Source organism: Oncorhynchus kisutch, unplaced genomic scaffold, assembly GCF_002021735.2.
Source record: "Oncorhynchus kisutch isolate 150728-3 unplaced genomic scaffold, Okis_V2 scaffold3945, whole genome shotgun sequence".
Classification (NCBI taxonomy): Eukaryota; Metazoa; Chordata; class Actinopteri; order Salmoniformes; family Salmonidae; genus Oncorhynchus; species Oncorhynchus kisutch.
This window is the reverse complement of record NW_022265890.1, coordinates 12821-39621: the sequence shown is the minus strand read 5'-3', so window position 1 is coordinate 39621 and position 26801 is coordinate 12821. Positions and strand designations below refer to the sequence as shown.

Below are 26801 nucleotides of genomic sequence, written 5' to 3'. Positions count from 1 at the left end.
AATGCAGCAGTTTCTGTAGTGTAATGGTTATCACGTTCACCTTACATGCGAAAGGTCTGTGGTTGAAAAACTGATAGAAATAAACAGCTGGACAAGATGGAAACGGACACAGTGAAAGAGCACATGAGGAAGGGAGGCTACGGACAGACAGAGCTGAAACTTCACGGCTTGACATGAATGATGAAATCCTGGTTGAGAATGAAACGACTGAACAAAGAAACAGCACAGCAAGTGAAATAAATAGGTTTTGATGATGTTTTACTGGTAATGGGGACATACGTAAATGCCAACAAAATAACTGTTTGGTCGGTGTGGTGTGGTATGTGTAACCTTTACTCAACTAGGCAAATCCGTTAAGAACAAAATGCTTATTTACAAGGACGGCCTACCCCGGACGACACTGGGCCAATTGTGCCCGGCCCTATGGGACTCTCAATCACATCCGGATTTGATACAGCCAGGATTCAAACGAGGGACTGTAGTGACGCCTCTTGCCGACCGCTGCATCCGTGTGTGTGTGTTAACTATTTAACTGTGCTAAAATGCTTAAGACATTATCCTGCTGAAAGAATCAATTTGCAGGATATGGATACACTGCTGCCATGAAGGGATGCACCTGATTGGCAATGATGTTTACATATCCTGTGGCATTCAAACATTACTCAACTTTTATTAATGTGTGCCCTGAAAACACACCCCAACCAACACACCACCAGCCTGCAATGCTGACACACGGCAGGGATGCATGCAGTGGTGTAAAGTACTTTAGTAAAAATTATTTAAAGAACTACTTAAATAGTTTTGGGGGGGTATCTGTACCTTACTATTTATATTCAACAACTTTTACTTTTATTTGACTAAATAATACTTTTTACTCCAAACATTTTCCCTGACACCCAAAAGTACATTTTTTATGATAAGCAGGACAGAAAATGGTCCAATTCACGCACTTATCAAGATAACATCCCTGGTCCTCCGAACTGCCTCTGATCTGGCAGACTCACTAAACACAAATGCTTTGCTTGTTAATGGTGTTAGAGGGTGTCCCTGGTTATCCATCAGACGGGGGGGGGGTTACCTGTCCTCTGCAGGGAGTGACCATCAGACTGGGGTTGGGGGTGGGGGGGGGTAGTGGGGTTACCTGTATAACAAATAAAACACACAATTGTGCCGTCTGGTTTGCTTAAAAACATCTTAAGGATGCAACACATACCCAAATCTAACTGCTTGTAGCTCAGCAACTGAAGCAAGGATATGCATATTCTTGATACCATTTGAAGTTTGAGGAAATTAATGTTGGAAAATAACATATTAGATCTGGTAAAAGATAATACAAACAAAATACCTGTCGTTTTCTTTTTCATCTTTGAAATGCAAGAGAAATGCCATACTTTCAGATAGGAGTCTAGGTGAAATTTAGATTTTGGCCACCAGATGGCAGCAGTGTGTGAAAAGTTTGACTGATCCAGTGAAGAATTACATTACTGCACTGTATCAAGTCTACCAGGAGTTTCCCCAAATGTGCTGAATTGGTCAATTGATACATTTAAGTACAAAACTATAGAGAACATACAAAAATGCTATGGTAATAAAACATTTAAGTTTACACACTGACAGGAATTTCATACATGATGGATAATTTGCTTATTCACTAACTTTCACACATCTAGATGGCCAGGCGGGGTAGGTGTGGAGCCAGAGACAACAGGGGTTCAAAATGTAGAACCCAGTTCCTACATTTGAACATTTTAGCAAATTAAACTATGCTACATTTGATCTCTGGGACCCTCATGATGACAAATCAGAGAAAGATTACTGAATGCAAGTACACTATTGACCTTCAGAGGTGAATGTATTAAACCAGTTGCCACGATAAAAGTTGTTGTGCACTCTACTCATCAATAGCACTGTATTTTTTTCAATGAAATAGCTACTGTTAAATTGGACACTGCAGTTAGATTAACAAGAATTTAAGCTTTCTGACGATATAAAGTCATGTCACTACAATGTGATTTTCTGGATTTTTTTCTCATTTTGTCTGTCATAGTTGAAGTGTACCTATGATGAAAATTACAGGCCTCTCATCTTTTTAAGTGGGAGAACTTGCACAATTGGTGGCTGAGTAAATACTTTTTTGCCCCACTGTAAAGACATGTCTATGTCCTGGAAAGTTGGCTGTTGTATACAACATAATTCTAGTCACATTGGAGAAGTTAGCAACAACCGTCCTGGTTAGAGGACACCCATCGCATAGAGGTTCATTTAAGCAATTTGAAATTATTCACTTTTACTTTTGAAACTAAGGTATATTTACAACAGAATACCTTTAGACTTTTACTTGAGTTACTCTTGCCAAATTAAGAGCAGAAGTAAGGCTTCTCTCCGGTGTCTGTTCTCTGATGACCTTTTAGCTCAGCTGTTGTTTTGAAACATTTTCTACAGTCAGATCAGTGGTAAAGCTTCTCTCCTTTATGTTTACCTTGGTGTCTTTTTAAGTGGCACGATTGAGAGAAACTCTTTCCACAGTCAGAGCAGGAGTAAGGCTTCTCGCCTGTGTGTGTTCTCTGATGGACTTTTAGGTCAGTTGATGTTGTGAAGCATTTTACACAGTCAGAGCAGGAGTAAGGTTTCTCTCCTGTGTGTGTTCTGTGGTGGACTTTTTGCTCAGTTGATGTTGTGAAGCATTTTACACAGTCAGAGCAGGAGTAAGGCTTCACCCCTGTATGTATACGTTCATGTCTTTTTAAGTGGCCCAGTTGAGAGAAAATCTTCCCACAGTCAGAGCAGGAATAAGGCTTCACTCCTGTATGTATAAGTTCATGTGCTTTTAAAAAACCCTGTCGAGAGAAACTCTTCCCACAGTCATAGCAGGAGTAAGGCTTCTCTCCAGTGTGCACTCTCTGATGAAGTTTTAGCTCAGATGATGTTGTGTAGCATTTTACACAGTCAAGGCAAGAGTAAGGCTTCACCCCTGTATGTATATGTTCATGTCTTTTTAAGTGGCCCGGACAAGAGAAAATCTTTCCACAGTCAGAGCAGGAGTAAGGCTTCTCTCCAGGGTGCACTCTCTGATGAACTGTCAGAGCCCTTGGTGTTGTGAATCTCTTCCCACAGTCAGTACAGGAATACGGATTCTCGCCTGTGTGTATTTTTAGGTGTATATTTAGCTTTGATAGAAATGGGAAAATCTCCTCACAATGTGGGCAGTGGTGAGACCTCTTAGCTCTGTGATCTTCCTGCTGTTTCTCTCTGGATGTAGAGAATGTCTCAACATGGTCTCCTGTGAGAACAACATCAGAAGAACCAGTCAGTTGGTGTGATATACATGTCAATCAAATGTATATTATGAAGCCCGTTTTACATCAGCAAATATCAAAGTGCATTACAGAAACCCAGTCTAAAATCCCCAATGAGCAAGCAATGCTGATGTAGAAGCACAGTGGACAGGAAAAAATCCCTAGAAAGCAGGGTCCTTAGGAGAAAGGTAGAGAGGAACCAGACCCAGAGGGGTGGCCAGTCCTCTTCTGGCTGTACCTGGTGACATATGTATTCATATCAGTAGGCTGTACAATATAGTGGAATAAAACTATTCTAAAAGTGGGTAAGAGTCCTCCACTCACTATCACAATGGTTAGTAACTACACAAACTAATTTCATAGAACTTTAAAACACTGGCAGTTTGTCTACTTCACTTCTTTAATCTACTCTCTGATCACTCCAGACAGACCAGTTAATAAAACAAATGCTGGCAATACTGATGTCAAACCATGCAAGTGTCAGTAGCATAAAATAACATCTACCGTCTCATTGAAACAGTTCATCATGAAACAGTTCTACTGCAACTTTTCATGCACAGTGTGAAGTTGGAATGAACAACAAACTTTGTGAGATAGAACCTGCTCTTACCATGAGAAACAGATTTCCCAATCTTCTCCTCCTCTTCTTCATCTTTCATGTTGACATTCAGCAGTGTTTGACTGCACTCTTCCAGCTTCACTGATGCCATCTCTGGATCCTGCAGAGCAAACTGGGCTCCACTGTCACAATCAGGACCCAGTGACTGTAGGTTTGTACTTAGTGTGGAAGGAGAGAGGCAGGCTGGGTTTGTCCTCACTGTGGATGTTACCGGCTTCAGACTTAATTCTAGTCGTCCTGTAGTAACAACGAGTAACAGAAAAAAAGTTGTCTTGACAGTTCAGGCACTTTCTTTACTCTCAAAAATATATATTATATTTAAATTATTTAATTCGGTGCTGGACTTGGACTGAAATAGGTGCCGTTTATGTTTAGGTGCAGCAGCTCCACAATACAGTTAAAATTCTATAAGAGGAACATGAGCTCAAACAGTAGAAATTTGAGGTGGCGGTAATCAGATCCTGTCCAATCTCCTGTCCATCTCATTTCAAAAGAGGAAGTCGGTAACAAAACATGAATTCATTCAAATTGGACAAAGTACACCCTTTAAAATTAGTCTACACAGCGTAAATTAACTTAACCTATAGTAGATTTCCCAAATGCGTAAATGACTCAAAAACCATTTAGTACAAGGTTGCAGTTTGTTTTAAGCAGCACTATGTACTATTTTCCTGAATAACTGTCTTCACATTAAAAACCAAACGTATTTTCCGTTCACACCGCTTTCTTTATTGTGAAGAATGGTGTGTGCCTGCCTGAAACTTCCTGTTCCCCCACTACCACAGTGCAGCCTCAGATAAAACAATAGGGTAGTGAGAGGAAGCCCACTGGCCGGCAGTGGGAGAAGATGGATCTATGAAACATCTGATCTTAATACAGTTCTGTTCCCAAAACTAAAATCTGTTGTGAACAGAGTGGACTAACTTTTGTAGACTTCACACTTTACAAAAGTTTTAAATAATCACGTTATTTAGAAGGAACGCTGAGGTGAATTGAGTTATTGCACACAAGTTCTTCACAGAGTCGTTTCCTAACAGAAATATGCAGGATTTGCGCTAGAATGCGCCAATAGGAGCTCGGGCTTGGCACTGCCCACTATGACTCATCTGTTCCCATTGGAAACGACCAGCTGTGGTCTATCGTGATTTAGTTATAAAAAATCTTTGTTGCAACCGTCCATGCATTCAGGGATCCTTGGGATGGCCCTACCCCATAATATGAAAAGGTTGGTGCTACATTTGAGCCGGATCCAACCGCACCTCTCAGTTTTGTAGTCTTTCGTTCCGGGAACCCGTTTGACAGGATCAGGTAACCTACCTTGTGGCATGAAAAATAATTTCCACTGTTTGCAATGTAAAAATCCTAATAAAATCAGAGTAATTACATTCTAAGAATGTATTAATGTTGGGCCGTCCCAGGTTTATGGTTTGTGCAACATTGGCCACGCCTTGGCCTAAATAGGCTACAATGCTGTGGTGAGAGAGAAGCATGCCTGTATCTCTCACAGAACTAAAATGACATTGACTTTCTATGATCTCTCTCCCTCTCTGTGCTGTTATAGACATGAGCCATCAACTAATCTCTCCAGCATTGCACTTCTTCATTTATTTACTGATAGAATAATAGCTGTGTGAAGTGTGTTGAGGTGCTGCAGGACTCTGCAGTCTGTTCAGAAAGAAACTAAATCATTCCCAATACAACACCAGGAGTATTTAGCTACAGAGGATAAATAGATATTTATTTTTTAAATATCCTAGCTGTGAATTGTGTGTAGCCAAATCACAAGGCATGACTACTGCGAACAGCATTGTTTTAAAAAGTAAAGCAAGAGCTGCACATCATTGGGTGAGTCAGTGAAACTGGAAAGCTTGTTTAGGACTATAACTTCCTCCTCATATTGTACAATGTGTTTCTCCTCACACCTGGCCTAGGCTATTGATGGATTAGAGACAAGGTTGTTTTTATTGATCTCAGTGTCAAAGTAGTCTGTCATTTTGGTCATCTGTGAGGTATTGAAAAATATTCTGCAAGAGTCCCCAGTCATCTAAAATGATGTAGAATTGCATGAAATCTGTTTATAAAAAGGCCACATTTTTCCAGGACTCCAGGCTACAATAAATGTACTGCAACTTCTGCAAGCAGCTCCACACCACTACTCTTTGCCAGTACACTAAAGCCATGATAATGCATGCAATGCTTTATTATAAAAGGTATTTTATTTCATCTGTTCTGGAACCTCAGAGACCCCCAGGTCACCCCCCCTCTCAGGCTCACTTCTGGTTCCAGCACCTCCCAATTTACAAATGAAGCGCTGGAGAAGTGGGTAGCTGCTGCTGCCTCCCCTGGGACACATCTCCATTGCCTGGAGTTCATCAGGCTGTTCATCAGGCATTTCTCATAAGAAACTAGCTCCCTGGTACACAGAAAATACCCGAGCTCTGAAGCAAGCTTCCAGAAAATTGGAACGGAAATGGCGCCACACCAAACTGGAAGTCTTCCGACTAGCTTGGAAAGACAGTACCGTGCAGTACCGTAGAGCCCTTACTGCTGCTCGATCATCCTATTTTTCTAACTTAATTGAGGAAAATAAGAACAATCCGAAATTCCTTTTTGATACTGTCACAAAGCTAACTAAAAAGCAGCATTCCCCAAGAGAGGATGACTTTCACTTTAGCAGTGATAAATTCATGAACTTCTTTGAGGAAAAGATTATGATTATTAGAAAGCAAATTACGGACTCCTCTTTAAATCTGAGTATTCCTTCAAAGCTCAGTTGTCCTGAGTCTGCACAACTCTCCCAGGACCTAGGATCAAGAGAGACGCTCAAGTGTTTTAGTACTATATCTCTTGACACAATGATGAAAATAATCATGGCCTCTAAACTTTCAAGCTGCATACCGGACCCTATTCCAACTAAACTACTGAAAGAGCTGCTTCCTGTGCTTGGCCCTCCTATGTTGAACATAATAAACGGCTCTCTATCCACCGGATGTGTACCAAACTCACTAAAAGTGGCAGTAATAAAGCCTCTCTTGAAAAAGCCAAACCTTGACCCAGAAAATATAAAAAACTATCGGCCTATATCGAATCTTCCATTCCTCTCAAAATTTTTAGAAAAGGCTATTGCGCAGCAACTTACTGCCTTCCTGAAGACAAACAATGTATACGAAATGCTTCAGTCTGGTTTTAGACCCCATCATAGCACAGAGACGGCACTTGTGAAGGTGGTAAATGACATTTTAATGGCATCGGACCGAGGCTCTGCATCTGTCCTCGTGCTCCTAGACCTTAGTGCTGCTTTTGATACCATCGATCACCACATTCTTTTGGAGAGATTGGAAACCCAAATTGGTCTACACGGACAAGTTCTGGCCTGGTTTAGATCTTATCTGTCGGAAAGATATCAGTTTGTCTCTGTGAATGGTTTGTCTCTGACAAATCAACTGTAAATTTCGGTGTTCCTCAAGGTTCCGTTTTGGGACCACTATTGTTTTCACTATATATTTTACCTCTTGGGGATGTTATTCGAAAACACAATGTTAACTTTCACTGCTATACGGATGACACACAGCTGTACATTTCAATGAAACATTGTGAAGCCCCAAAATTACCCTTGCTAGAAGCATGTGTTTCAGACATAAGGAAGTGGATGGCTGCAAACTTTCTACTTTTAAATTCGGACAAAACAGAGATGCTTGTTCTAGGTCCCAAGAAACAAAGAGATCTTCTGTTGAATCTGACAATTAATCTTAATGGTTGTACAGTCGTCTCAAATAAAACTGAAGGACCTCGGCGTTACTCTGGACCCTGATCTCTCTTTTGAAGAACATATCAAGACCATTTCAAGGACAGCTTTTTTCCATCTACGTAACATTGCAAAAATCAGAAACTTTCTGTCCAAAAATAATGCAGAAAAATTAATCCATGCTTTTGTCACTTCTAGGTTAGACTACTGCAATGCTCTACTTTCCGGCTACCCGGATAAAGCACTAAATAAACTTCAGTTGGTGCTAAATACGGCTGCTAGAATCCTGACTAGAACCAAAAAATTTGATCATATTACTCCAGTGCTAGCCTCTCTACACTGGCTTCCTGTCAAAGCAAGGGCTGATTTCAAGGTTTTACTGCTAACCTACAAAGCATTACAAAGCATTACATGGGCTTGCTCCTACATATCTCTCTGATTTGGTCCTGCCGTACATACCTACACGTACGCTACGGTCACAAGACGCAGGCCTCCTAATTGTCCCTAGAATTTCTAGGCAGGGCTTTCTCCAATAGAGCTCCATTTTTATGGAACGGTCTGCCTACCCATGTCAGAGACGCAAACTCGGTCTCAACCTTTAAGTCTTTACCGAAGACTCATCTCTTCAGTGGGTCGTATGATTGAGTGTAGTCTGGCCCAGGAGTGGGAAGGTGAACGGAAAGGCTCTGGAGCAACGAACCGCCCTTGCTGTCTCTGCCTGGCCGGTTCCCCTCTTTCCACTGGGATTCTCTGCCTCTAACCCTATTACAGGGGCTGAGTCACTGGCTTACTGGGGCTCTCTCATGCCGTCCCTGGAAGGGGTGCGTCACCTGAGTGGGTTGATTCACTGATGTGGTCATCCTGTCTGGGTTGGCGCCCCCCCTTGGGTTGTGCAATGGCGGAGATCTTTGTGGGCTATACTCAGGCTTGTCTCAGGATGGTAAGTTGGTGGTTGAAGATATCCCTCTAGTGGTGTGGGGGCTGTGCTTTGGCAAAGTGGGTGGGGTTATATCCTTCCTGTTTGGCCCTGTCTGGGGGTGTCCTCGGATGGGGCCACAGTGTCTCCTGACCCCTCCTGTCTCAGCCTCCAGTATTTATGCTGCAGTAGTTAATGTGTCGGGGGGCTAGGGTCAGTTTGTCATATCTGGAGTACCTCTCCTGTCCTATTCGGTGTCCTGTGTGAATCTAAGTGTGCGTTCTCTAATTCTCTCTCTCTCTCGGAGGACCTGAGCCCTAGGACCATGCCCCAGGACTACCTGACATGATGACTCCTTGCTGTCCCCAGTCCACCTGGCCGTGCTGCTGCTCCAGTTTCAACTGTTCTGCCTGTGATTATTATTATTTGACCATGCTGGTCATATATGAACATTTGAACATCTTGGCCATGTTCTGTTACAATCTCCACCCGGCACAGCCAGAAGAGGACTGGCCACCCCACATAGCCTGGTTCCTCTCTAAGTTTCTTCCTAGGTTTTGGCCTTTCTAGGGAGTTTTTCCTAGCCACCGTGCTTCTACACCTGCATTGCTTGCTGTTTGGGGTTTAAGGCTGGGTTTCTGTACAGCACTTTGAGATATCAGCTGATGTACGAAGGGCTATATAAATAAATTTGATTTGATTTGATTGTGGCCTGTTGTCCCACTCCTCTTCAATGGCTGTGCGAAATTCCCGGATATTGGCGGGAACTGGAACAAGCTGTCGTACACATTGATCCAGACCATCCCAAACACGCTCAAAAGGTGACATGTCTGGTGAGTATGCAGGCCATTGAAGAATTGGGACATGTTCAGCATTATCAATTGTGTACAGATCCTTGCGACATGGGGCTGTGCATTGTCATGCTGAAAACATGAGGTGATGGCAGCAGATGAATAGCAGGACAACGGCCCTCAGGATCTTGTCATGGTATCTCTGTGCATTCACAGGTGTGCCAAGCTTGTAGCGTCATACTCAAGCTTCAAGGCTGTAATCGCTGTCAAAGGTGCTACAACAAAGTACTGAGTAAAGGGTCGGAATAATTATGTAAATGTGGTATGTGATTTTTATAAATTTGGTAAAATTTCTTAACCTGTTTTTGCTTTGTCATTATGAGGTATTGTGTGTAGATTGGTGGGGGACCGAAACAGTTTAATATATTATAATAGGGCTGTAATGTAACAAAATGTGGAAAAAGTCAAGGGGTCTGAATAATTTCCCAATGCACTGTGTGCTGAATCCTTTCAGCAAGGTTGCTTCCTCTCCTCTCTAAGGAGTGTTTTACTCTCATTCTGAAGCCTGATAAATCCCCAACAAAATGTGAAAGTTAGACGAATTTCTCTTCTGAACTACGACTCAAGAATTAGTGCTAAAGCCTTAGTCAGGAGATTGGATAGAGTGCTCCCAAATCTAATATACAAAGACCAAAAAAGGCTATGTGAAAAACCATCAAGGTTTTCACAATGTGAGTAGTGTACTAAACATAGTGCACATGTAAGGGTCCCCTGATACTGCCATACTCTCACTTGATGCAGAAAAGGCATTCCATAGAGTTGAGTGGTCTTATTTCAGAGATTTGGGAACTACTTCTGTAAAACGGATTAAGAGATGATTTACCGACCCCACTACAGATGTTGCCACTGACAACTTGATTTCACAACATTTTTAAGATTTTTCGGGGCACGAGACAAGGATGTCCAGACAGTCCAGGACTCTTTCGTTTAGCTATAGAACCCTTTGCAATTGCAGTAAGGGCCCAACCGTCAATTAGTAGAATTAAAACAGATTTTGAACAAAAAAATGGACCTGTATGCTGATGATACCCTCTTATTCCTAACAGATCTAAAGAACTCGCCCCTATCCGATTTAATTAATAAACTTGTCCATTTTTGGGGTTTAAAGTTAATCAAACCAAATCTTCCATCCTTTTCCTCAACAAAAAAGATACTGAATCCAGTTGTACAGCATCTATTTGTGAATACAGAACAAGGTTTCACATATCTTGGTATTAAAAATTACACCAGAAATTAGCTCCTTGAGCTCAGCAAATTATGAACCCATGGTAACAAATGCAACATAATCCACCAACAGATGGACATCATTGCTTGTATCTATTATTGGTAGAATAAATATCATTAAGACTCATATTCTGCCCAAATTCCTTCGTCTATTTCAATCAATTCCTCTGGCTGCACCAAAATAAAATAGTATTTCTGTAATTGTGGACTGTCCTAATTGGAACTAATAAATATGTGTCAAAATTTTTTTAACAATGAATGATGAGGCCCCTGTGTTCTTGGGGACCTTCAACGCTTCAAGGGGCTCCCGAGTGGCGCAGCGGTCGAAGGCACTGCATCTCAGTGCTTGAGGCATCACTACAGACACTGGTTTGATTCCAGGCTGTATCTCAACTGGCCGTGATCAGGAGTCCCATAGGGCGACGCACAATTGAACCAGCATCGTCCGGTTAGGCAGTCAGTGTAAATAAAAATGTGGTTTTTACTCTGACATGCACTGTCAACTGTGGGACCTTATATAAACAGGTGTGTGCTTTCCCAAATCATGTCCAATCAATTGAATTTACCACAGGTGGACAACAATCAAGTTGTAGAAACATATCTAATGGAAACAGGATGCACCTGGATGCACCTGAGCTTAATGTCGAGTCTCATACTTATGTAAATAAGGTATTTCTGTTTGGGTTTTTTAAAGTATAAAATGCGAAAACATTTCTAAAAACCTGTGTTTGCTTTGTCATTATGGGGTATTGTGTGTAGATTGATGAGTGTTAAATTTGATATAAAAATATAATCTTAGAATAAGGCTGTAATGTAACAAAACGAGGAAGAAGTCAAGGTGTCTAAATACTTCCTGAATGGGAGAGGGGATACCTAGTCAGCTGTACAACTGAATGCATTCAACTGAAATGTGTCTTCCACATTTAACCCAACCGCTTTGAATCAGAGAGGTGCGGGGGGCTGCCATAATCGACATTCACATCTCCGGCGCCGAGGGAACAGTGGGTTAACTGCTTTGCTCAGGAGCAGAACGACCAATTTTTACCTTGTCATTCGATCCAGCAGCCTTTAATTGACTGGCCAACTCTCTAACCACTAGGCTACCTGTACGTGTTCATGTAAGAAGGCTGTGCAATACAAAAGGGGAATAAAAAACTTTTAAAGTAAGTCAAGAAAATTATGAGCTATATCATCAACTCAACATCACAAGGGTTATTAGTAACTACACACTCATTCTACTGCAACTTATCATGCACAGTGGGAAGTTGGAACGAACAACAAACTTAGTTAGATAGAACCTGCTCTTACCATGAGAAACAGATTTCCCAATCTTCTCCTCCTCCTCTTCATCTTTAATGTTGACATTCAGCTCCAGGGTTTGAGTGCAGTCTTCCAGCTTCACTGATGCCATCTCTGGATCCTGCTGTAAAAACTGGCCTCCACTGTCATTATCAGGACCCAGTGACTGTAGTTTTGGACTCCGTGTGGAAGGAGAGAGGCAGGCTGGGTTTGTTCTCACTGTTGATGTTACCGGCCTCATACCTGAGTCAGAAAGTGGTATAAGAGAAACGGACACAAACATTATTGTCATAAGTTCTGGAACTTTCTTCATTCTCTAAAAATATATTCTATTTTTTTCTTGTTCAATTATCTAATTCAGTGCTCGAATTGGACTGAAATAGTTGTCGATACTCATTTTGTGTGCTGGTACTGTTTATATTTAGGTGCAGGAGCTTCATAATACATTAGAACTAATACTTAACCTGAAGTAGATAAATGCATACAAGACTCAAAAATCATTTAGTACAAGGTTAGTTTGTTTTAGGCAGCACTACGTGCTATTTTCCTTAACATTGTATTCACTGTTTTACTTCAAAAACCAATTGTATTTCCACACCATAGTAACATTTATAGATGACAGAAACAACTGAATGTGTCTGAATATGACACATGTAGAAAAACGATAATCATTACATTTCAAATTACGTTTCAAAACAGCAGTGCAACCGTAAAATTGTCTCTCTGCTGCATCCACACTGAAGTGTGTTGATGCAGACTGACTGGGCGCCGCCATTTTATCGGCTTGTGAATGTTTCCTTTCATGGAGCTCTACGGACAATTCCTTCAACCTCATGACTTAGTTTTAGCTCAGACATGCACTGTCAACTGTGGGACATTATATAGACAGGTGTGTGCCTTTCCAAATCATGTCCAATCAACTGAATTTACCACAGGTTGACCGCCTACACCGAATCTACCTGGAGGGGAGAGAGAGACAGGTGGTGATGCAGCAGGTATATATTAACGATATACACCTACACCGAATCTACCTGGAGGGGAGAGAGACATAATGAACAACAAACTTAGTTAGAACCTGCTCTTACCATGATTAACAGATTTCCCAATCTTCTCCTCCTCTTCTTCATCTTTAATGTTGACATTCAGCTCCAGTGTTTGACTGCAGTCTTCCAGCTTCACTGATGCCATCTCTGGATCCTGCAGTGCAAACTGGGCTCCTCTGTCACAATCAGGACCCAGTGACTGTAGGTTTGGACTCAGTGTGGAAGGAGAGAGGCAGGTTGGGTTTGTCCTCACTGTTGATGTTACTGGCCTCAGACTTAATCTGAGTCAGCCTGTAGTAATAAAGAGAAAAAGCATTGACAACAAAACATGAATTGCTTCACATCAGACAACGTTTACGCTTTAAATCAGGCTACACAATTAAGCGCACTTAATCTATGGTAGATTTCCTGAATTCATATAAATGCTTAAATGACTCAAAAACCATTTAGTACAAGGTTGCAGTATGTTTTAGGCAGCACTTTGTACTATTTTCCTGAATAACCTTGTCTTCACTGTTATTTAAATTTAAAAAACAATAGTATTTCCGTTCACACCATAGTAATATGTATAGACAGCGATAACTTAAATAGTCTGAATATTAGTACACATGTAGAAAACTGATAATCATTACATTAAACTTTAAAACAGTGGTGCATCCGTGAAATGGTCTCTCTCTGCTGCATCCACACTGCCTGGACTGAAGTCTGTTGATGCAGACCGAGTGGCGCCGCCATTTTACCAGTTCGTGAATTTTACACAAAACTAATAAATTGTAAAACGAATTCAGACATCTCAAGTAAATATATTATTTGTGAAATTACATTGAGAAAACGATGTACATCCACTCAGACAAACACCAAAGGCTCTAACTATGTAACTTGTAAAATAGTTAACATTTTCAGGTTCTTCACTCGGCTTGACACAAAAATAACACATCACACCTTTACCCAACGTGATAACACATTAACGGATGTATTACCTAGAATGGTACGACATGTTCTTTCGATATTAGAATGTTTAAACGTGCTATTACATACCTGTAGTAATAAATAGAAAAGGACAAGAATGTTATCTTCTTGACTGCACCGTTCTGTCGCTTTCTTTACACTGAATAATGGTGCGCTTCTGTCCGGAACTTCCTGTTCCCCCACGAACACCGTCCGTGCATTCCGGGATCCTTGGGATGACCCAACCTCATCACATGAGAAGGGGTCGCTGCCTCCTCCGGGACACATCTATTTTGCAGCGAGTTGATTGTGGCCTGTGGAATGTTGTCCCATCCCAGCTAGCACAGTGGATCTGTGCCGATTCAAGAGAGTCGCGATACTCCGCTGAGAGTCAGACACGTCCGACGTCTTGTGGCCCGAGTCTGGGCCGCCTTAGGCAGTATTACTAAAAGATAGGATACCGGGATTGAGCTCGGGCCGATTCCAATGTGAATTATCTGGCCCAAATGTATTACTTGTGGCTCGGGCCGATTGGGGCTCCTCTCTGGCAGATGATTACACAGGCTGCTTTATATAATTAACATTTCCTTATTAATTTATTTGTCCATATTTTATCATTGCTTCTGTGATCAAAAAATACTATTTAACATTTAAATTAAATAATTTAATAGTCCTGTTTAAGTTGTATTTTAGAATTTTGATACTTTGTGCAAGGCAATTGATAAGCATTAAAAACTTTTCGGATGGGAGTTTCCCGAGTGGCGCATTACTGCAGATGGTGGTAACTGCGTTACTACAGATGGTAAAATACATCTAGTATTAAAATACAATTTAATAAACACAAGTAGTTGATTCATAGCTTGTTTATCAATAAACAAAATTTGTTTAGTAATAAAATAATCCACCCAAACTAATGCTAAAAACTGATCATTACATTATCTTTATATGATATACACGGAGTGTACAAAATAGGGATGCACAATATATCGTTAAGCATATCGGAATCGGACGATAATAGCTAAAAATGCCAACATCGGCCCGATTTAATGCGGATGTGAAAAACCGATGTCAAAGTAAACATGCATACCTATATAACGTTGGTAGATGACGTAATGACGCCGCAAAAAAAATACAGCACGACTCAGAACAAAAGCAGAAAAATACTAAGCGCACACTTCCAACAACTAAACAAGTTAAAGTCAAGCAGTCATTTGAAAGAGTAAGAACATTTCAGCGAGACAACTCAAAGGCGAAATCCATTAACGCCAAGATAATGGAATTCATTGCCCTTGACAATCAACCGTCCTCTGTCGTGGATGACGTTGGCTTTCGCCGACTGGTCAATCCCCAGAACACAGTATTTTTCATATGGTGCCCTACCGGGGTTACACAGAATTGTTAAAACGCACATCTATGGGTGTCACTGCTATTAGCTTCACAACTGATATTTGGACCAGCGATGTCAGCCCCATGAGCATACTGAGTCTGACAGCACAGTGGGTCGATGAGGATTTCTTACTGGAGGAAAGCCCTATTGCAACTGCAGCAGAAATGATACCTTCTGTCATGGCATTGAAACCCCTGCTCAACCAAACTGCCCGACACAGACCGTGGGGTTAACTTACAAAAGTACTTGATGCTGTGAACAAGCGATTCGATGGCATTGTCTCTGAGTCTCTTTACTGTGTCGCCATCACGCTCGATGCTCGGTACAAGGACCACTACTTCGATGCAGACAAGTAACAGGGTTTATGTTACATGGTACATAAACAGCTGGACAAGATGGAAACGGACACAGTGAAAGAGCACATGAGGAAGGGAGGCTACGGACAGACAGAGCTGAAACTTCACGGCTTGACATGAATGATGAAATCCTGGTTGAGAATGAAACGACTGAACAAAGAAACAGCACAGCAAGTGAAATAAATAGGTTTTGATGATGTTTTACTGGTAATGTGGACATACGTAAATGCCAACAAAATAACTGTTTGGTCGGTGTGGTGTGGTATGTGTAACCTTTACTCAACTAGGCAAATCCGTTAAGAACAAAATGCTTATTTACAAGGACGGCCTACCCCGGACGACACTGGGCCAATTGTGCCCGGCCCTATGGGACTCTCAATCACATCCGGATTTGATACAGCCAGGATTCAAACGAGGGACTGTTGCCGACCGCTGCATCCGTGTGTGTGTGTTAACTATTTAACTGTGCTAAAATGCTTAAGACATTATCCTGCTGAAAGAATCAATTTGCAGGATATGGATACACTGCTGCCATGAAGGGATGCACCTGATTGGCAATGATGTTTACATATCCTGTGGCATTCAAACATTACTCAACTTTTATTAATGTGTGCCCCAATGTGTGCCCTGAAAACACACCCCAACCAACACACCACCAGCCTGCAATGCTGACACACGGCAGGGATGCATGCAGTGGTGTAAAGTACTTTAGTAAAAATTATTTAAAGAACTACTTAAATAGTTTTGGGGGGGTATCTGTACCTTACTATTTATATTCAACAACTTTTACTTTTATTTGACTAAATAATACTTTTTACTCCAAACATTTTCCCTGACACCCAAAAGTACATTTTTTAATGATTAGCAGGACAGAAAATGGTCCAATTCACGCACTTATCAAGATAACATCCCTGGTCCTCCGAACTGCCTCTGATCTGGCAGACTCACTAAACACAAATGCTTTGCTTGTTAATGGTGTTAGAGTGTGTCCCTGGTTATCCATCAGACTGGGGGGGGGGTTACCTGTCCTCTGCAGGGAGTGACCATCAGACTGGGGTTGGGGGTGGGGGGGGGGGTAGTGGGGTTACCTGTATAACAAATAAAAACACTCAATTGTGCCGTCTGGTTTGCTTAAAAACATCTTAAGGATGCAACACATACCCAAATCTAACTGCTTGTAGCTCAGCAACTGAAGGATATGCATATTCTTGCTACCATTTGAAGTTTGAGGAAATTAATGTTGGAAAATAACATATTAGATCTGGTAAAAGATATTACAAACAAAATACCTGTCATTTTCTTTTTCCTCTTTGAAATGCAAGAGAAATGCCATACTTTCAGATAGGAGTCTAGGTGAAATTTAGATTTTGGCCACCAGATGGCAGCAGTGTGTGAAAAGTTTGACTGATCCAGCGAAGAATTACATTACTGCACTGTATCAAATCTGCCAGGAGTTTCCCCAAATGTGCTGAATTGGTCAATTGATACATTTAAGTACACAACTATAGAGAACATACAAAAATGCTATGGTAATTAAACATTTAAGTTTACACACTGACAGGAATTTCATACATGATTGATCATTAGCTTATTCACTAACTTTCACACATCTAGATGGCCAGGCGGGGTAGGTGTGGAGCCAGAGACAACAGGGGTTCAAAATGTAGAACCCAGTTCCTACATTTGAACATTTTAGCAAATTAAACTATGCTACATTTTATCTGTGGGACCCTCATGATGACAAATCAGAGAAAGATTACTGAATGCAAGTACACTATTGACCTTCAGAGGTGAATGTATTAAACCAGTTGCCATGATAAAAGTTGTTGTGCACTCTACTCATCAACAGCACGGTATTTTTTTCAATGAAATAGCTACTGTTAAATTGGACACTGCAGTTAGATTAACAAGAATTTAAGCTTTCTGCCGATAGAAAGTCATGTCTATGTCCTGGAAAGTTGGCTGTTGTATACAACGTCATTCTAGTCACATTGGAGAAGTTAGCAACAACCGTCCTGGTTAGAGGACACCCATCGCATAGAGGTTCATTTAAGCAATTTGAAATGATTCCCTTTTACTTTTGAAACTAAGGTATATTTACAACCAAATACCCATATACTTTTACTTGAGTTACTCTTGCCAAATTAAGAGCAGAAGTAAGGCTTCTCTCCGGTGTCTGTTCTCTGATGACCTTTTAGCTCAGCTGTTGTTTTGGAACATTTTCTACAGTCAGATCAGTGGTAAAGCGTCTCTCCTTTATGTTTACCTTGGTGTCTTTTTAAGTGGCACAATTGAGAGAAACTCTTTCCACAGTCAGAGCAGAAGTAAGGCTTCTCGCCTGTGTGTGTTCTCTGATGGACTTTTAGGTCAGTTGATGTTGTGAAGCATTTTAAACAGTCAGAGCAGGAGTAAGGCTTCATTCCTGTATGTATACGTTCATGTGTTTTTAAATTGCAGAGTAGAGAGATACTCTTTCCACAGTCAGAGCAGGAGTAAGGCTTCTCGCCTGTGTGTGTTCTCTGATGGACTTTTAGCTCAGTTGATGATGTGAAGCATTTTACACAGTCAGAGCAGGAGTAAGACTTCACCCCTGTATGTATACGTTCATGTCTTTTTAAGTTGCCCAGTTGAGAGAAAATCTTCCCACAGTCAGAGCAGGAATAAGGTTTCACTCCTGTATGTATAAGTTCATGTGCTTTTAAAAAACCCTGTCGAGAGAAACTCTTTCCACAGTCAGAGCAGGAGTAAGGCTTCTCTCCAGTGTGCACTCTCTGATGACGTTTTAGCTCAGCTGATGTTGTGTAGCATTTAACACAGTCAGAGCAGGAGTAAGGCTTCACTCCTGTATGTATATGTTCATGTCTTTTTAAGTGGCTCAGTCGAGAGAAAATCTTTCCACAGTCAGGGCAGGAGTAAGGCTTCTCTCCAGTGTGCACTCTCTGATGAACTGTCAGATTCCCTGATGTTGTGAATCTCTTCCCACAGTCAGTACAGGAATACGGATTCTCTCCTGTGTGTATTTTTAGGTGTATTTTTAGCTTTGATAGAATTGGGAAATTCTCCTCACAATGTGGGCAGTGGTGAGACCTCTTAGCTCCATGATCTTCCTGCTGTTTCTCTTTGGATATAGAGAATGTCTCAACATGGTCTCCTGTGTGAACAACATCAGAAGAACCAGTCAGTTGGTATGATATACATGTCAATCAAATCGATATTATGAAGCCCTTTTTACATCATCAGATGTCAAAGTGCTTTACAGAAACCCAGCCTAAAATCCTCAAAGAGCAAGCAATGCTGATGTAGAAGAAAAACTCCCTTGAAAGCAGAAGAAAGAAAGGTAGAGAGGACCCAGGCCTAGAGGGGTTGCCAGTCATCTTCTGTCTGTACCGGGTGACATTATTCATATAAGTATAAACTATTCTAAAAGTGGGTCAAACGTGAAAGCTAAAAAGGGGCGTGTCATCCTCCACTCACTATCACAAGGGTTAGTAACTACAGACTTATTTCATAGAACTTTAAAACACTGGCAATGTGTCTACTTCAATTCTTTAGTCTACTCTCTGATCACTCCATATAGACCAGTTAATAAAACTAATGCTGACAAAACTGGTGTCAAACCATGCAAGTCTCAATAGGATGAAATAACATCTACCTTCTCATTGAAATAGTTCTACAGCAACTTTTCATGCACAGTGAGAAGTGGGAATGAACAACAAACTTAGTTAGATAGAACCTGCTCTTACCATGATTAACAGATTTCCCAATCTTCTCCTCCTCTTCTTCATCTTTAATGTTGACATTCAGCTCCAGTGTTTGACTGCAGTCTTCCAGCTTCACTGATGTCATCTCTGGATCCTGCAGTGCAAACTGGGCTCCACTGTCACAATCAGGACCCCGTAACTGTAGGTTTTGACTCAGTGTGGTAGGAGACGGGCAGGCTGGGTTTGTCCTCACTGTTGATGTTACCGGCTTCAGACTTAATTCTAGTCGTCCTGTAGTAACAACGAGTAACAGGAAAAAAGTTATTGTCTTGACAGTTCAGGCACTTTCTTTACTCTCAAATATATATATTATATTTATTTTGGTTCAATTATTTAATTCAGTGCTTGACTTGGACTGAAATAGGTGCCAGTACTGTTTATATTTAGGTGCAGCAGCTCCACAATACGGTTGAGCTAATATTGTATAAGGGGAACATGAGCTCAAACACTAGAAATTTGAGGTGACGGTAATCAGATCCTATGCAATCTGCTGCCCATCTCATTTCAAAAGATGAAGTAGGTAACAAAACATGAATTCATTCAAATTGGACAAAGTACACCCTTTAAAATTTGTCTACACAACGTAAATTAACTTAACCTACAGTAGATTTCCCAAATGCGTAAATGACTCAAAAACCATTTAGTACAAGGTTGCAGTTTGTTTTAAGCAGCATTATGTACTATTTTCCTGAATAACTGTCTTCACATTAAAAACCAATCGTATTTCCCGTTCACACCATAATTTACAGCTAAATATAAAAACTGAACGTGTCTGAATACTACTACACATGATAATCATTACATTCAGCTTCAAAACTGTAGTGCGACCGTGAAATTGTCTCTGCACCAGCACTGAATTCTGTTGACGCAGATAGAATGAGCGCCACCATGTTACCAACTACGACTCAAGAATTAGTGCTAAAGCCTTAGCCAGGAGATTGGATAGAGTGCTCCCAAATCTAATATACAAAGACCAAAAAAGGCTGTGTGAAAAACCATCAAGGTTTTCACAATGTGAGTAGTGTACTAAACATAGTGCACATGTGAAGGGTCCCCTGATACTGCCATACTCTCACTTGATGCAGAAAAGGCATTCCATAGAGTTGAGTGGTCTTATTTCAGAGATTTGGGAACTACTTCTGTAAAACGGATTAAGAGATGATTTACCGACCCCACTACAGATGTTGCCACTGACAACTTGATTTCACAACATTTTAAAGATTTTTCAGGGCACGAGACAAGGATGTCCAGACAGTCCAGGACTCTTTCTTTTAGCTATAGAACCCTTTGCCATTGCAGTAAGGGCCCAACCGTCAATTAGTAGAATTAAAACAGATTTTGAACAAAGAGTGGAGCTGTATGCTGATGATATCCTCTTATTCCTAACAGATCTAAAGAACTATTCCCTCTCCAATTTAATTAATAAACTTGTGCATTTTTGGGGTTTAAAGTTAATCAAACCAAATCTTCCATCCTTTTCCTCAACAAAAAAGATACTGAATCCAGTTGTACAGCATCTATTTGTGAATACAGAACAAGGTTTCACATATCTTGGTATTAAAAATCACACCAGAAATTAGCTCCTTGAGCTCAGCAAATTATGAACCCATGGTAACAAATGCAACATAATCCACCAACAGATGGACATCATTGCTTGTATCTATTATTGGTAGAATAAATATCATTAAGACTCATATTCTGCCCAAATTCCTTCATCTATTTCAATCAATTCCTCTGGCTGCACCAAAATAAAATAGTATTTCTGTAATTGTGGACTGTCCTAATTGGAACTAATAAATACGTGTCAAATTTTTTTTAACAATGAATGATGAGGCCCCTGTGTTCTTGGGGACCTTCAACGCTTCAAGGGGCTCCCGAGTGGCGCAACAGTCGAAGGCACTGCATCTCAGCACTTGAGGCATCACTACAGACACTGGTTTGATTCCAGGCTGTATCTCAACTGGCCGTGATCAGGAGTCCCATAGGGCGACGCACAATTGAACCAGCATCGTCCGGTTAGGCAGTCAGTGTAAATAAAAATGTGGTTTTTACTCTGACATGCACTGTCAACTGTGGGACCTTATATAAACAGGTGTGTGCTTTCCCAAATCATGTCCAATCAATTGAATTTACCACAGGTTGACAACAATCAAGTTGTAGAAACATATCTAATGGAAACAGGATGCACCTGAGCTTAATGTCGAGTCTCATAGCAAAGGGTCTGAATACTTATGTAATTAAGGTATTTCTGTTTGGGTTTTTTAAGTATAAAATGTGAAAAAATTTCTAAAAACCTGTTTGTTTTGTCATTACGGGGTATTGTGTGTAGATTGAGGAACATTTTTTATTTAATACAATTTAGAATAAGGCTGTAACGTAACAAAACGTGGAAGAAGTCAAGGGGTTTAAATACTTTCTGAATGGGAGAGGGGATACCTAGTCAGTTGTACAACTGAATGCATTCAACTGAAACAAATGTTGATATCATCAACTCAACATCACAAGGGTTATTAGTAACAACACACTCATTCTATTGCAACTTATCATGCACAGTGGGAAGTTGGAATAAACAACAAACTTAGTTAGATAGAACCTGCTCTTACCATGAGAAACAGATTTCCCACAGATCTTCTCCTCCTCTTCTTCATCTTTAATGTTGGCATTCAGCTCCAGTGTTTGACTGCAGTCTTCCAGCTTCACTGATGCCATCTCTGGATCCTGCAGTGCATACTGGGCTCCACTGTCACAATCAGGACCCAGTGACTGTAGGTTTGGACTCAGTGTGGAAGGAGAGAGGCAGGCTGGGTTTGTCCTCACTGTTGATGTTACCGGCCTCATACCTGAGTCAGAAAGTGGTATAAGAGAAATGGACATAAACATTATTGTCTTATGTTCTGGCACTTTCTTCATTCCTTAAAAATATATCATATTTTTTCTTGTTCAATTATCTAATTCAGTGCTTGACTTGGACTGAAATAGTTGCCGATAAACATTTTGGGTGCCGGTACTGTTTATATTTAGGTGCAGGAGCTCCACAATATGGTTGAGACAATATAATATAATATAATAATTGTCTCTCTGCTGCAACCTCACTGCCTGCACTGAAGTGTGTTGAGGCAGACCGAGTGGGGGCCGCCATTTTACCAGCTTGTGAATTTTTCCTTTCATGGAGCTCTACGGACAATTCCTTCAACCTCATGGCTTAGTTTTAGCTCTGACATGCACTGTCAACTGTGGGACATTATATAGACAGGTGTGTGCGCCTTTCCAAATCATGTCCAATCAACTGAATTTACCACAGGTTAAAAACAATCAAGTTGTAGAAACAGCAAGGATGATCAATGGACACAAGATGCACCTGAGCTCAATGTCGAATCTCCTAGCAAAGAGTCTGAATACTTATGTAAATAAGTTATTTCTATTTTATAAATGTGAAAACATTTATAAAAACCTGTTTTTGCTTTGTCATTATGGTATATTGTGTGTAGATTGATGAGAAACATTTATTTAATCAATTTTAGAAAAAGTCTAACGTAAAAAACGTGGAAAAGGTCATGGGGTCTAAATACTTTGAATGCACTGTATGTATTCATATCAGTAGGCGGGTACTGTATGTATTCATATCAGTAGGCTGGTAGTGTATGTATTCATATCAGTAGGCTGGTAGTGTATGTATTCATATCAGTAGGCTGGTACTGTATGTATTCATATCAGTAGGCTGGTAGTGTATGTATTCATATCAGTAGGCTGGTAGTGTATGTATTCATATCAGTAGGCAGGTACTGTATATATTCGTATCAGTAGGCTGGTACTGTATGTATTCATATCAGTAGGCTGGTACTGTATGTATTCATATCAGTAGGCTGGTACTGTATGTATTCATATCAGTAGGCTGGTACTGTATTGTAATGAAACAGCAGGGAGCAGGTCTCGAACTCTCGACCTTTGAGCCCGAGGTCTGGAGCGCTATTGACAGGCCGGTACTGTATGTATTCATATCAGTAGTCATGCTCGTGTGGCCGATTTCCGCGCTTATAAGGGTCGTTACAGTATGTATTCATATCAGTAGGCTGTGCAATACAATGGGGAATAAAACTATTCTAAAAGTATCTCATAGGTCATGAAAATTATAGTTATATCATCCTCCACTCACTATCACAAGGGTTAGAAACTACACAGACTCACTTCATAGAACTTTAAACACTGCCAGTTTGTCTACTTCACTTCTTCAGTCTCCTCTCTGAACACTCCAGACAGCCCAGTGAATAAAACAAATGCTGACAATACTGGTGTCAAACCATGCAAGTCTGAGTACCATGAAATAACATCTACCTTCTCATTGAAACAGTTCATCATGAAACAGTTATACTGCAACTTTTCATACACAGTGGGAAGTTGTAATGAACAACAAACTTAGTTAGATGAAACCTGCTCTTACCATAAAAGGCCAACTTCTGCAAGTGTCTCCACCCCACTGCTCTATGCCAGTAAACAAACTTGGATAGACAGAACCTGCTCTTACCATGACTAATCTTCTCCTCCTCTTCTTCATCTTTAATGTCAATATTCAGTTCCATTGTTGGACTGCAGTCTTCCAGCTTCACTGATGCCATCTATGGATCCTGCAGTGCAAACTGGGCTCGTCTGTCACAATCAGGACCCAGTGACTGTAGGTTTGGACTCAGTTTGGAAGGAGAGAGGCAGGTTGGGTTTGTCCTCACTGTTGATGTTACCGGCCTCAGACTTAATCTGAGTCGGCCTGTAGTAATAAAGAGAAAAAGACTCAAGTTATTGTCTTCTCAGTTCTGGCACTTTCTTTTACTCTCAAAAAAGATTCTTTAAATCTAGGTGCAGGAGTACAACAATACTGTTGAGCTAATATTCTATAAGAGGAATTTGTGCTCAAACAATATACATTTGAGGTGCCGATACTCAGCTCCTGTCCAAGTCACGCACTGATCTCATTTCAATAGATCTGGTAGCTATGCATTGACAACAAAAGATTAAGTGCGCTTAATTGTGTAGCCTGATTTAAAGCGTAAACGTTGTCTAATGTGAAGGAATTCATGTATGGTAGATTTCCCGAATTCACATAAATGCATGTTTTAGGCAGCACTATGTAGTATTTTCCTGAATAACCTTGTCTTCACTGTGTTATTTAAATTAAAAAACAATAGTATTTCCGTTCACACCATAGTAATATGTATAGACAGCGATAACTGAATATTAGTACACATGTAGAAAACTGATAATCATTACATTAAACATTAAAAGAGTAGTGCAACCGTGTAATGGTCTCTCTCTGCTGCAGCCACACTGCCTGGACTGAAGTCTGTTAATGCAGACCGAGTGGCGCCGCCATTTTACCAGTTCGTGAATTTTACACAAAACTAATAAATTGTAAAACGAATTCAGACATCGCAAGTAAATATATTCTTTGTGAAATTACATTGAGAAAACTATGTACATCCACTCAGACAAACCCCAAAGGCTCTAACTATGTAAGTTGTAAAATAGTTAACATTTTCACGTTCTTCACTCGGCTTGACACAAAAATAACACATCACACCTTTACCCAACGTGATAATACCTTAACGGATGTATTACCTAAAATGGTACGACATATTCTTTCGATATTAGAATGTTTAAACGTGCTATTACATACCTGTAGTAATAAATAGAAAAGGACAAGAATGTTATCTTCTTCACTGCACCGTTCTGGCGCTTTCTTTACACTGAATAATGGTGCGCTTCTGTCCGGAACTTCCTGTTCCCCCCACTAACACCGTCCGTGCATTCCGGGATCCTTGGGATGACCCAACCCCATCACATAAGAAGTGGTCGCTGCCTCCTCCGGGACACATCTATTTTGCAGCGAGTTGATTGTGGCCTGTAGAATGTTGTCCAATCCCAGCTAGCACAGTGGATCTGGGCCGATTCAAGAGAGTCGCGGTACTCCGCTGAGAGTCAGACAGGTCCGACGTCTTGTGGCCCGAGTCTGGGCCGCCTTAGGCAGTATCACTAAAAGCTAGGATACCGGGATTGAGCTCGGGCCGATTCCGATGTGAATTATTTGGCCCAAATGTATTACTTGTGGTTCGGGCCGATTGGGGCTACTCTCTGGCAGATGATTACACGGGCTGCTTTATATAATTAACATTTCATTATTAATTTATTTATCCATATTTTATCATTGCTTCTGTGATCAAAAAATACTATTTAACATTTAAATTAAATAATTTAATAGTCCTGTTTAAGTTGTATTTTAGATTTTTGATACTTTGTGCAAGGCAATTGATAAGCATTAAAAACTTTTCGGATGGGGATGCACAATATATCGTTGAGCATATCGGAATCGGACGATAATAGCTAAAAATGCCAACATCGGCCCGATTTAATGCGGATGTGAAAAACCGATGTCAAAGTAGACATGCATACCTATATAACGTAGGTAGATGACGTAATGACGCCACAAAAAATACAGCACGACTCAGAACAAAAGCAGAAAAATACTAAGCGCACACTTCCAACAACTAAACAAGTTCAAGTCAAGCAGTCATTTGAAAGAGTAAGAACATTTCAGCGAGACAACTCAAAGGCGAAATCCGTTAACGCCAAGATAAGGGAATTCATTACCCTTGACAATCCTCCGTCCTCTGTCGTGGATGACGTTGGCTTTCGCCGACTGGTCAATCCCCAGAACACAGTATTTTTCATATGGTGCCCTACCGGGGTTACACAGAATTGTTAAAACGCACATCTATGGGTGTCACTGCTATTAGCTTCTCAACTGATATTTGGACCAGCGATGTCAGCCCCATGAGCATACGGAGTCTGACAGCACAGTGGGTCGATGAGGATTTCTTACTGAGGAAAGCCCTATTGCAACTGCAGCAGAAATGATACCCTCTGTCATGGCATTGAAACCCCTGCTCAACAAAACTGCCCGACACAGACCGTGGGGTTAACTTACAAAAGTACTTGATGCTGTGAACAAGCGATTCGATGGCATTCTCTCTGAGTCTCTTTACTGTGTCGCCATCATACTCGATGCTCGGTACAAGGACCGCTACTTCGATGCAGACAAGTAAACAGGGTTCATGTTACATGGTACATAAACAACCGGACAAGATGGAAACGGACACAGTGAAAGAGCACATGAGGAAGAGAGGCTACGGACAGACAGCTGAAACTTCACTGCTTGACATGAATGATGAAATCCTGGTTGAGAATGAAACGACTGAACAAAGAAACAGCACAGCAAGTGAAATAAATAGGTTTTGATGATGTTTTACTGGTAATGGGGACATACGTAAATGCCAACAAAATAACTGTTTGGTCGGTGTGGTTTGTGGT

General features: G+C 40.8%; 2 protein-coding genes across 7 annotated transcripts in view; both read right to left on the bottom strand.

Moving 5' to 3' along the window:
- Positions 1-12208, bottom strand: part of LOC116372144 (oocyte zinc finger protein XlCOF6.1-like) — a 50452-nt gene extending 38244 nt beyond the window's left edge. For 4 of the 6 annotated variants that reach the window (XM_031821250.1, XM_031821251.1, XM_031821252.1 and 1 more), the window contains exons 1-2: positions 11960-12208; positions 3907-4152 (exon numbers count right to left, since the gene is read on the bottom strand). In XM_031821250.1, coding sequence (XP_031677110.1) covers positions 3907-4152; positions 11960-12191 — 478 coding nt within the window. In that variant the 5' untranslated portion in view covers positions 12192-12208. The other 2 variants (XM_031821254.1, XM_031821256.1) reach the window with 2 other exon arrangements.
- A 3660-nt stretch (positions 12209-15868) lies between these two features.
- Positions 15869-25408, bottom strand: LOC116372150 (zinc finger protein 501-like). Its single transcript, XM_031821265.1, has 5 exons — positions 25111-25408; positions 23968-24204; positions 22049-22285; positions 19428-19676; positions 15869-18835 (listed from the first exon to the last, which is right to left on the bottom strand). The coding sequence occupies exons 2-5, from the start codon at positions 24056-24058 to the stop codon at positions 17919-17921; spliced, it is 1494 nt and encodes a 497-aa protein (XP_031677125.1). The 5' UTR covers positions 24059-24204; positions 25111-25408; the 3' UTR covers positions 15869-17918.
- Between the last annotated feature and the right edge of the window lie 1393 nt (positions 25409-26801).